Source organism: Oncorhynchus gorbuscha, linkage group LG20 (assembly GCF_021184085.1).
Source record: "Oncorhynchus gorbuscha isolate QuinsamMale2020 ecotype Even-year linkage group LG20, OgorEven_v1.0, whole genome shotgun sequence".
Taxonomy (NCBI): Eukaryota; Metazoa; Chordata; class Actinopteri; order Salmoniformes; family Salmonidae; genus Oncorhynchus; species Oncorhynchus gorbuscha.
In genome coordinates this window covers 23,717,487-23,730,195 of record NC_060192.1, presented here as the reverse complement: position 1 = coordinate 23,730,195, position 12,709 = coordinate 23,717,487, and the positions used below count along the sequence as shown (strand labels likewise).

The 12,709-nt window shown below is 44.8% G+C and overlaps 1 protein-coding gene across 1 annotated transcript in view; it reads left to right on the top strand.

Moving 5' to 3' along the window:
- LOC124006861 (fibroblast growth factor 13-like) overlaps positions 1–8,066 on the top strand; it is a 30,522-nt gene extending 22,456 nt beyond the window's left edge. The window contains exons 4-5 of the mRNA XM_046317053.1: positions 7,072–7,270; positions 7,410–8,066. Of these exons, the coding sequence (XP_046173009.1) occupies positions 7,072–7,270; positions 7,410–7,684 (474 nt within the window). The 3' untranslated portion in view covers positions 7,685–8,066. The remainder of the gene's footprint in view (positions 1–7,071; positions 7,271–7,409) is intronic.
- Positions 8,067–12,709: the final 4,643 nt, after the last annotated feature.

Here is a 12,709-nt window from a genome sequence, read left to right as displayed (position 1 = left end):
ATGTGCAGGTGTCCCCCGCCTCTGCACACTTCGAAACACACACACTCGCGCACCCATACTCTCTCTCTCTCACACACACACACACACACACACACACACACACACACACACACACACACACACACACACACACACACACACACACACACACACACACACACACACACACACACACACACACACACACACACACACACACACACACACACACAGCCAGAGGAAAGACCCATCAGGAGAGTCAGTGAAAGTTACGATCTGAAGGGGGTTGCTGCTGCAGCGTTAATGCAGCAGCATGGAAACATGGCGGGATTACTGCAGATAGGCAGATTTCACAGCATATCCTAGGCCTTTTCTTAATTGGATTTCCTCAACTCCTGTGTCCTCTCTACTCCGTCCTCTCTTTCCCATTTTTGAAAAATGTCAAAGGTAATCGGGGAGAGCCGGCGAGGAGAGAGAATGTGGACGAAAATGTGCTTGTATGAAATCAGGTAATTTAAGTTTACATTGGTGTAGCCCAAAATACATGTGTAAAGTGATAAAAGCTCATTAATTAGTTGTGTAAAAACATTTTCTAGTAGCATATTGTTTTTAAAAGTATGCATGCTTTTCTCCTCTGACAAAACAAAAGCTGGTTTTAAAAACTCTTCCGCGAAAGACATAGGTAAGATACACATGACTATCCAGGATGAAAGACATAGGTAAGATACCAGATCCAGGATGAAAGACATAGGTAAGATACCAGATCCAGGATGAAAGACATAGGTAAGATACACATGACTATCCAGGATGAAAGACATAGGTAAGATACACATGACTATCCAGGATGAAAGACATAGGTAAGATACACATGACTATCCAGGATGAAAGACATAGGTAAGATACACAGATCCAGGATGAAAGACATAGGTAAGATACCAGATCCAGGATGAAAGACATAGGTAAGATACCAGATCCAGGATGAAAGACATAGGTAAGATACCAGATCCAGGATGAAAGACATAGGTAAGATACACATGACTATCCAGGATGAAAGACATAGGTAAGATACCAGATCCAGGATGAAAGACATAGGTAAGATACACATGACTATCCAGGATGAAAGACATAGGTAAGATACACATGACTATCCAGGATGAAAGACATAGGTAAGATACAGGATGAAAGACATGACTATCCAGGATGAAAGACATAGGTAAGATACATGACATGACTATCCAGGATGAAAGACATAGGTAAGATACACATGAGACTATCCAGGATGAAAGACATAGGTAAGATACCAGATCCAGGATGAAAGACATAGGGTAAGATATCCAGGATGAAAGACATGACTATCCAGGATGAAAGACATAGGTAAGATACACATGACTATCCAGGATGAAAGACATAGGTATCCAGGATACCAGATCCAGGATGAAAGACATAGGTAAGATACCAGATCCAGGATGAAAGACATAGGTAAGATACACATGACTATCCAGGATGAAAGACATAGGTAAGATACACATGACTATCCAGGATGAAAGACATAGGTAAGATACCAGATCCAGGATGAAAGACATAGGTAAGATACACATGACTATCCAGGATGAAAGACATAGGTAAGATACACATGACTATCCAGGATGAAAGACATAGGTAAGATATCCAGGATGAAAGACAGGTAAGACTATCCAGGATGAAAGACATAGGTAAGATACACATGACTATCCAGGATGAAAGACATAGGTAAGATACACATGACTATCCAGGATGAAAGACATAGGTAAGATACACATGACTATCCAGGATGAAAGACATAGGTAAGATACACATGACTATCCAGGATGAAAGACATAGGTAAGATACCAGATCCAGGATGAAAGACATAGGTAAGATACCAGATCCAGGATGAAAGACATAGGTAAGATACACATGACTATCCAGGATGAAAGACATAGGTAAGATACACATGACTATCCAGGATGAAAGACATAGGTAAGATACACATGACTATCCAGGATGAAAGACATAGGTAAGATACACATGACTATCCAGGATGAAAGACATAGGTAAGATACACATGACTATCCAGGATGAAAGACATAGGTAAGATACACATGACTATCCAGGATGAAAGACATAGGTAAGATACACATGACTATCCAGGATGAAAGACATAGGTAAGATACCAGATCCAGGATGAAAGACATAGGTAAGATACACATGACTATCCAGGATGAAAGACATAGGTAAGATACCAGATCCAGGATGAAAGACATAGGTAAGATACCAGATCCAGGATGAAAGACATAGGTAAGATACCAGATCCAGGATGAAAGACGGCTATCGAGTAGGACACTCTTCCGTTCACCTACTAACGAATTGACACTCTCCTCGACCACTCGACCAATTATCGGTTTCCGGGTCACAGAGGATGGAGGAGACAGCGAAAGGTAAAAGGCCCTAGTTTACCAAGGGACTGCTGGGGGTGATCAACAGACACAGGCAAGACTGCCTAATGTGTCACTACAACCCCTGGTGGCAATACAGAGGACTACGCCAAGGAAACAGTACCTCCATTTTTAGCTAGGGAACGGGCATTTGAAAAATTTCACTATTCGAACAGTATCATGAATTTTTGATGGATATCTAGATATTCAAAATACATATGTTTTTTTAGGTACTGTTTTAACGTGAGCACTGCTGTGCAAGAGAGAGAGGCTAGCGCTCTATTGCTGCAGCAGCGGAGGGGCCGGTGTGTGTGAGATGGGAGGAGCAGACAGAGGGAGAGATGCAGTAGCCAAGGCAACTTGGCTACAGCCAAGACTAGCTAACTTTGTGTCATCCCATACAGTATAACAGTGCCTGTCTTGACTCTTTGATTGGCAAACATAAACAACAAGCTACACATGTGAAGGCTACCGGGCGGCTTCCGATCTTTTAATGGGGCGCATGTCATAAAAACTCCATAGAAAAGTATGTTGTTTTATTACATTTATCATTTTAAATGTCATCGTATATCTTTGTATGTAATAATGTCACATTGATGTTTTAACTTCATTTAGAAACAGCTTTTTCAGTGTTAAAATAGGCCTCAAATTAAAAGTGGGACAGAACTCCCACACTATGAACATGTATGAATGGACCCAACTGCATGGCTGGAGAAGAGGTACCAGTTACACCAATTGATCTGAAAGGTTGTGTAAACGCTGTTAGGTGTAGCTTGTAGCTGCCTGGTGTGCTAGCCCCTGGTCTGAGTCCTTGGCGTGATTATTGTTCCAGGAGAACAGAGCAGAGCAGCGTAGCATTAGGTGGTGTTAGGAGTTCAGCGTCCTGGAGCAGGTAGGTAGATGTAATCAGACACAAGGGCTGGCTGAGGGAGAAGGAGGTAGAGGAGGAGAGTGAGGGAGGGGAAGGTAGGGATACTGCTTTGCATGATAAAGAGGTTCTACCCATCCTCAGGATTCTCTGCACGGACGCTGGATATTACCTCTCTCGCAGGATTTCATTAGAATTCATTCTGGCTGGAGATGCAGGGGAAGGAACCCGCCTGAGTCAGTCAATAAGTCACCAGTGAAGGATGAGATTTTTATTCCATTTCATACTTTTGTCCAAGCACTCATCTTTAAATGAAAATGTCCCTCTTCTGCACTTAAAAAAGGGTGACCCTCCCTGTCAGGTTCCACACACATATTTACTCAACTGGTTCTTAAGGTGGGCTCAAAGGTAGAGGCTAAATCAGTGGAGGTTTGAAGGGCACGTCATGGGGAGTCCTCTACCATCCTGCAAAGATAGATAGTGGGTTACCTTGAGGCTGAGTCGTGGATTAAAGGTATGGTAATTACAGAAACTCGGCTGTGTGAGTTAGATATACTGTAGCAGCCATGGTAGCTGAGTTGGGGGTTATCAGGATGATTAGTTCAGGGGTTTAGAAGTCGGTTATGATCAGGGTAATTCCTCTCTGCTGACATCTTGCCAGGAATCCTCAGGAGACGCCTGGCTACAAAATGCTGTTAGACAGATGTCATGATGAGGAAGTGGGTTATCATAAGGATCATTCCACAGAATTCATCAAGGATTATCAACATGGTAATGTTCAGAAGTCGCCTTGTGGGTTTTTCTGATGGTATCATTTCCGAGAACGAAGGTTGTTACCATGAGGGTCATTTCAGAATTGAAGGTAATCTAGGTCTTAGTGATGGGTTATAATGCCTGGTGATGATCAGACGTTTCGTTTTGGGTTATGGGGACACATAGGTCAGTGGTGGGGTCCTGGGTTATGGTGATTGGAGACTCATTGAAAATGACCCTGCAGGTCCAGGGGAGCAGGCCTCTATTCAGCCTGATTAATAATGAATGAAGCAGATCATCTATTGATCTCCTCTGGTGCGTGTGAGTGCAGCTGAAGATATCAGACTTGTCAGAAGATCTATAAATAACTCTGTGATGTACAGGTGGAATGTACCTATGGGTAAGCACGGCAGGGATGGTACCGAGGTACGATAGAGAACAGGGGTGGGGCTGGGGTGGTCTGGAGGTACGATAGAGAGCAGGGGTGGGGCTGGGGTGGTCTGGAGGTACGATAGAGAGCAGGGGTGGGGCTGGGGTGGTCTGGAGGTACGATAGAGAGCAGGGGTGGGGCTGGGGTGGTCTGGAGGTATGATAGAGAGCAGGGGTGGGGCTGGGGTGGTCTGGAGGTACGATAGAGAGCAGGGGTGGGGCTGGGGTGGTCTGGAGGTACGATAGAGAGCAGGGGTGGGGCTGGGGTGGTCTGGAGGTACGATAGAGAGCAGGGGTGGGCTGGGGTGGTCTGGAGGTACGATAGAGAGCAGGGGTGGGGCTGGGGTGGTCTGGAGGTACTATAGAGAGCAGGGGTGGGGCTGGGGTGGTCTGGAGGTACGATAGAGAGCAGGGGTGGGGCTGGGGTGGTCTGGAGGTATGATAGAGAGCAGGGGTGGTGCTGGGGTGGTCTGGAGGTACTATAGAGAGCAGCGGTGGGGCTGGGGTGGTCTGGAGGTACGATAGAGAGCAGGGTTGGGGCTGGGGTGGTATCGGGGATACGACAGAAAAGGTGGTACCGGGGTACGATAGAGAATAGGGGTGGGGCTGAGGTGGTACGATAGAGAATAGGGGTGGGGCTGAGGTGGTACCGGGGTACGATAGAGAATAGGGGTGGGGCTGAGGTGGTACCGGGGTACGATAGAGAATAGGGGTGGGGCTGAGGTGGTACCGGGGTACAATGGAGAATAGGGGTGGGGCTGAGGTGGTACCGGGGTACGATAGAGAATAGGGGTGGGGCTGAGGTGGTACCGGGGGTACGATAGAGAATAGGGGTGGGGCTGAGGTGGTACCTGGGGTACAATGGAGAATAGGGGTGGGGCTGAGGTGGTACCGGGGGTACGATAGAGAAGAGGGGTGGGGCTGAGGTGGTACCGGGGGTACGATAGAGAATAGGGGTGGGGCTGGGGTGGTACCAGGGGTATGACAGAGAATAGGGGTGAGGGCGGGCGGGCGGGCAAGGTTATGGTACCACTCGTAGATACAGCACGTGATTGGCTTTCCCAGACATGCATGCCACAGCACCTTGAAGGTGAGAGGTGATGATCTGTGAATGTGTGACCATGGAGCTCCTCTCCTTCATCCCTGACGAGTCCTCCATCTCCACCAATCTCCCTAAGTCTCAGAGAAAGTATCCAGTCAGCTGTTTCTGCCCTGCTGCTCTCACTAAATCAATCGTGCAGATTGGGTTTGCTCTCTGACAGGGGAAGGACCCTGACGGTGACTAAGAGAGATGTATACCTGTCGCTAGTGGTTACAATCACCAGGAAACATTCTGCGGGGTTTAATGGTCCTTATGTTAGTGCTAGAGGTAGGAGGGTTAAGCACTGGTGTGGGTACTGGGGATATGTGCTAACAGCCAATAACTGGGTTCCAACTGTTTGAAAGAATTAACTTTGGAAGCCGTGGGTGCTGCTGTGTGTTCACTGTCACCTAGTAGGACAGTGTGAATGATCTGGATTGAATCTTTTAATTTGAAGGTTGAAAGGGACTTCCATTTGAACCATTTGTTCTGCCTCTGAACTTTCATGTACTTCCAAAGTAAGTTAATATGTGTATATTTGTTCATTTGCATACTATGTGTTTGTATTTGTAGGTGGATTTCCCAGTGGTTTGTCTCTTCCTCTGTACCTTAGTTTGTGTTAAGTTTGTACCACTGATGCTATAATTTAATGCCTCACTACGAGTGAAATCACTCCACACCCTTCTCCCCAAAGACCAGGATGTTCTCGCTTTCAGAGAAACATGAATACACATAGAATGCTAGCTTTCCCTTCGATTCCCTTTAGACACAACTTTCATAATTCATCTGTTTTCCACTGAGCTTGTGCGTGCTTGCGTACAGTATTGCGTACAATACATTTGTATGAATGTATGTTTGTGTTTCAGTGTTGCCTGAATGTGTATAGCAGTTCCTCCCATGACGTTTGTTTTAGTTAGCTTGATTGTTTGTTAATGTGACAGTCTCTCTCTCTCTGTCTCTGTCTCTCTCTCTCTCTCTCTCTCTCTCTCTCTCTCTCTCTCTCTCTCTCTCTCTGTCTCTGTCTCTCTCTCTCTCTCTGTCTCTCTCTCTCTCTCTCTCTCTCTCTCTCTCTCTCTCTCTCTCTCTGTCTCTGTCTCTCTCTCTGTCTCTCTCTCTCTCTCTCTCTCTCTCTCTCTCTCTCTCTCTCTCTCTCTCTCTCTCTCTCTCTCTCTCTCTCTCTCTCTCTCTCTCTCTCTCTCTCTCTCTCTGTCTCTCTCTCTCTCTCTCTGTCTCTCTCTCTCTCTCTCTCTCTCTCTCTCTCTCTCTCTCTCTCTCTCTCTCTCTCTCTCTCTCTCTCTCTCTCTCTCTGTCTCTCTCTCTCTCTCTCTCTCTGTCTCTCTCTGTCTCTCTCTCTCTCTCTCTCTCTCTCTCTCTCTCTCTCTCTCTCTCTCTCTGTCTCTCTCTCTCTCTCTCTCTCTCTCTCTCTCTCTCTCTCTCTCTCTCTCTCTCTCTCTCTCTCTCTCTCTCTCTCTCTCTCTCTCTCTCTGTGTCTCTGTCTCCCTCTTTAGGAACACTTCACCCCCGAGTGTAAGTTCAAGGAGAGTGTGTTTGAGAACTACTACGTGACGTACTCCTCCATGCTCTACAGACAGAGCCAGTCGGGCCGCTCCTGGTATATCGGTATCAACCGCGACGGACAAGTCATGAAGGGCAACCGGGTGAAGAAGACCAAAGGTGCTGCACACTTCCTGCCTAAAGTTATAGAAGGTTGGTCACGTGCCCTCCTGTCCATGCTGTGCTGATTTTTTTTTACTAAACAGGGATATATCAGAAACGTGTAAAGTTATTATAGATGCTTATGTTCACCATTGGGACACTTCAACTGTTTCCCTTATCTGCCCCACAGTTGCCATGTATAAGGAGCCATCGCTACACGAGCTAGTCAACGAACAGAAAGAGAAAGAGAAAGAGAAAGAGAAAGAGAAAGAGAAAGAGAAAGAGAAAGAGAAAGAGAAAGAGAAAGAGAAAGAGAAAGAGAAAGAGAAAGAGAAAGAAGGCCCTGCCCAGAATACAGTGAAGACGTCAGAAGAACTGCAGGAAAGAACTTTCTCCATCAAGAACTGCAGGAAAGAACTTTCTCCATCAAGAACTGCAGGAAAGAAAAAAAGCCCCCAAGGCTGATGCCTCGTAGCACAGGGGACCGATGGTGGGGCAGGGGCAGCAGTGACACTGAGAACTAAATAGGGACTTAATCGCCCATCATGCACTTGGGCTGGCTGGAGGAATGGTCCCCTTTCCCCAGAAGTGCACTGGGCTGCACCATGATGAAGTGTCAGGGGTCAACAGCCCATCAGGTCTGGGTCTCGGAGGAATTCCTCTCACCTGCCAAAAGAGAGGAAGATAGACTAGGGCCCAAGTCAGCACCACCACCTTTCCTCCCTGTCAATCACCTTTACCCCTTCTCCTCTAGCACACTCACTACCAAAGGCACAGCCTGTATAATCTCTCTGTCATTCATCTACTGCCTTCCCATCACCTGTTCTAGTTTCTAGAAATCACCTCCACTCGCGCACACGCTTTAATTTCTAATTGTTGTATTTTGATGTGCGAATGTGTGATTGTGTCTGTGTGTATGTGAGAGAGGGAGAGAGAGAGAGAGAGAGAGAGAGAGAGAGAGAGAGAGAGAGAGAGAGAGAGAGAGAGAGAGAGAGAGAGAGAGAGAGAGAGAGAGAGAGAGAGAGAGAGAGAGAGAGAGAGAGAGAGAGAGAGAGGTGTGTAACAATAATCACTTCCTGTCATCATAATTACTACTCTCGAGTCCACTCTTCTAATGAATGGCAATGAGTGAAAGTGTGACTATGCCTGGCCTCCACCATCTGCCCACCTGCAAATCACACACCTCACAGCTGGAGGCGGGACATCAAAATTATGTTTTATTGGACAACATCGGGGGGGGGGATCTATTTCAATTTCAAAAAAGCCAAATCATCTGTTGAAAGAGACAAGTCAAGCAAGCCCTTTTGGGATCAGAGTTATATCTACAGGCTACAAGATGACCTTTTCTATCTCCCTCTTTCAAAGTTCCTTTCTCTAACGATCAATCACAATGAGGAAGGTAATAGTGGAGGGAACTGAAGAAGTTTATGATAATAAATCATGAGGATGATGATGATAATAATAATTACAATGGTTACGGTGATTATGGTGATAATGATGATTCAACTACTGTGTAACTTTGCAATAATCTCACAGACAGAAATTTCAGGGTATTCCATTATCTGAAGTGAATAGCCATTTTCCCTTCTGGAGCCATGAAAGCACCCGACTTGTACATGACTGCCATGTCTGGCCCACATAACAGTAGCCTGACAGAGATGGTTTCAGTTTGTGCTCAGCAGGCTGACTCTGAGCATGTGAGAGAGTGATGGAGCTAAATACCCTCTGGGTCCAAAATGAGGCTATGTTATTATGATGTAACTCTTTGAAGGTTCTTTCCAGGGGTTTTATGGAATACAGCCATCATTGCTTGAATTATTCACCTACATTTATGTAAAATGTTGTAACTAGTCTCTGCAATATTTGTACAGTTTTGAGTCTCTTTAAGAGCTGGGCTGTGTTAAAAGAGAAAGTCAGCTTTTTTTGCAAGTGTGTGAGATAGTTACTGAGTGAGTGGTTATGAATGTGTCTGCTTAACAATCACCCTATTTGCCAGCCTCCCTAACTCAGCTTGTGGTGCTCTTTTTTGTTGACCATGATGCACCAAAATACAGTATTTCAGAGACCTCTTAAGGATTGAACTTAAAGGAATGCTACTGTGTTAAATTGATTAGATTCTCTGTCACCTGAAAGGTAATGCCAGTGATTGTTGAGTGTATCCTTTGCTTGGCAACTGTTGTCGACATAAAGCCGAGTTTAAAGCTGACATCAAAGCCTGAGGAGGCTCTGAGCTAGAGCACCTACTTACTATTCTACAGACGTCCCACTCCTTATCCACTCACCAGACTTATCAAATCACCACAGAGGAATCCACTCGCAAATATGGATTTCTTTGTGTGCGTGGCTGTTTGTGATTGTGTTCTTCCCCCAGTGTAGCGATGTTTGTGGGAATATGTGAGTTTATTTTGGGAGTGCATTGTGTGTGTAAGCCTGTGTGTGCATGTGTGGGTTTGTGTGCGTGTGTGTGCGTGTTAAGTGGGAGGTGACTTCTGAAATGTCCTTCACCCTGGACATAGGGCACTGGGAGGGCTCTCTTTGTGATGTCCTTCTCTGGGGAGGTGACATTTGTGGGGCAAATGGCCACCTTTCAAACACAGCACTGTCACGGTATTGTTATTGGCCTGAGAGTGCTGCAGGTATCAACGGGCAATAAAATCTCAAACAAATTGTGGACAACAGCACAGCACAACATATACAGGAACAGCCCAGTGTACAGAAGGTTGCTTTTCTAGGCATGGGGATATGTACAGTAAAATACATAGCGGCGTAGCATGTTCCTGCCATGGCGACTATGCTGTTAGAGTGAGCTATTATGCCATTGTATATTACAGAGCAGCACTGCACTGACCTCCTTTAATATCCAGCCAATGTGGAGACTTATACCACGGTCTCTTGGAGAATTCTGCTTAGACAAAGCCAGTCGCAGTGGACTGCCTGTAAATATGTTGACCAACATTACAGAAGAATGCACACAGAGAGGGAGAATAGATACAAATGTTCCAGAATGTACAGACTGTGAGACGGATGTTTTCTGCATGTCATTAAGGACGAGAATATGTCTAAGATGGTCTAGAGCAGTGGATCCCAAACCTTTAAAAAATAAATGTTTTACTAGGCAAGTCAGTTAAAACAAATTCTTATTTTCAATGACGGCCTATGAACAGTGGGTTAACTGCCTATTCAGGGGCAGAACGAGAGATTTGTACCTTGTCAGCTCGGGAATTTGAACTTGCAACCTTCTGGTTACTAGTCCAACGCTCTAACCACTAGGCTGCCCTGCTGCCCCGTATAGTCCTGTATCCCTTCAAACATTCAACCTCCAGCTGTGTAACCCCTCTAGCACCAGGGTCAGCGCACTCTCAAATTGTTTTTTTGCCATCATTGTAAGCCTGAAACACACAAACTATACGATACATTTATTAAACATAAGAATGAGTGTGAGTTTTTGTCACAAACCCGCTTGTGGGAAGTGACAAAGAGCTCTTATAGGACCAGGGTACAAATAATAATATAATAATAATCAATAATTTTGCTCTTTATTTAACCATCTTACATAAAACCTTATGTGTTCATCTATAATTGTGAATAACTCACCACAGGTTAATGAGAAAGGACGCACATAACTCTACAATGTCGTCTTGTATTGGAGAGAGACTCCGTCTTAAATCATTTTCCACACTCTGCCTGTATTTAGTTTAGTTTTCATGCTAGTGAGGGCTGAGAATCCACTCTCACATAGGCACCTGCTTGCAAAGGGCGTCAGTGTCTTAACAGCGCGATGTGCCACAGCAGGATACTCTGAGCGCAGCCCAATCCAGAAATCTGGCAGTGGCTTCTGATTAAATTCAATTTTCGCTTGTTGCAATTTCAGTGAGGCTCTCTTGTTCAGATATCGGTAAGTGGACTGGAAGCAGGGCATGAAAAGGATAACGAATCTAGTTGTTTGTGTCGTCCGTTTCAGGAAAGTACTTGTGTAATTGCTCACCCAACTCACTCAGGTGCTTTGCTATATCACATTTGACATTGTTCGTAAGCTTGAGTTCAATTGCACACAACAAATCATACAATGATGGAAAGACGTGTGTTGTCCTTGTTAATGCAGACAGAGAAGAGCTCCAACTTCTTAATCATAGTCTCAATTTTGTCCTGCACAATGAATATAGTTGTGGAGAGTCCCTGTAATCCTAGATTCAGATCATTCAGGCGAGAAAAAACATCACCCAGACAGGATAGTTGTGTGAGAAACTCGTCATCATGCACGAGGTCAGACAAGTGAAAATTACGGTCATCATAGAAAACTTTAAGCTTTTAAAAAAACGTGGCAATCCTTTGTGCCTTAATAAACCAGTGTACTTCTGTATGCTGTAAAAGCATTACATGGTCGCTTCCTAGATCATTGCATGGTGCAGAAAATACACAAGAGTTCAGGGACCTTAACAAAGTTAACCATTTTCACTGTAGTGTTCAAAACGTCTTTCAAGCTGTCAGGCATTCCCGTGGCAGCAGGAGCCTCTCGCTGGATGCTGCAGTATACTCAAGTGGAGTCGGGAGCAACTGCTTGCATGCAGTTACCACTCCACTATGTCTTCCTGTCATGGCTTTTGCGCCATCAGTACAGATACAACACATCTTGATCACCAATGTCCATTTGATGTCAGAAAGCTGTCCAGTACTTACAAAATATCCTTTCCTGTTGTCCTGGTTTCCAGTGGTTTGCAGAAGAGGATGTTTAATTGACCCCCCCATAAATGTAATGGATATATACAAGGAGCTGTGCCAGGCCCGCCACGTCTGTTGACTCATCCAGCTGTAACGCATATAATTCACTGGCTTGTATGCGAAGCAGTAATTGTTTCAAAACATCTCCTGCCATGTCACTGATGTGAGACGAAGGAAGTTCAAAGTTCTGAGATAGAATGTGAGACGGAGAAAGTTCAAAGTTCTGAGATAGAATGTGAGACAGAGAAAGTTCAAAGTTCTGAGATAGAATGTGAAACAAACAAAGTTCAATAGTTCTGAGATAGAATGTGAAACAAACAAAGTTCAATAGTTCTGATATAGAATGTGAGACAAACAAAGTTCACTAGTTCTGATATAGAATGTGAGACGGAGAAAGTTCACTAGTTCTGAGATAGAATGTGAGACGGAGAAAGTTCACTAGTTCTGAGATAGAATGTGAGACGGAGAAAGTTCACTAGTTCTGAGATAGAATGTGAGACGGAGAAAGTTCACTAGTTCTGATATAGAATGTGAGACGGAGAAAGTTCACTAGTTCTGATATAGAATGTGAGACGGAGAAAGTTCACTAGTTCTGATATAGAATGTGAGACGGTGAAAGTTCACTAGTTGTGATATAGAATGTGAGACGGAGAAAGTTCACTAGTTCTGATATAGAATGTGAGACGGTGAAAGTTCACTAGTTGTGATATAGAATGTGAGACGGAGAAAGTTCACTAGTTCTGAAATTGGATGTGAAGCAGAGAAAGTTAA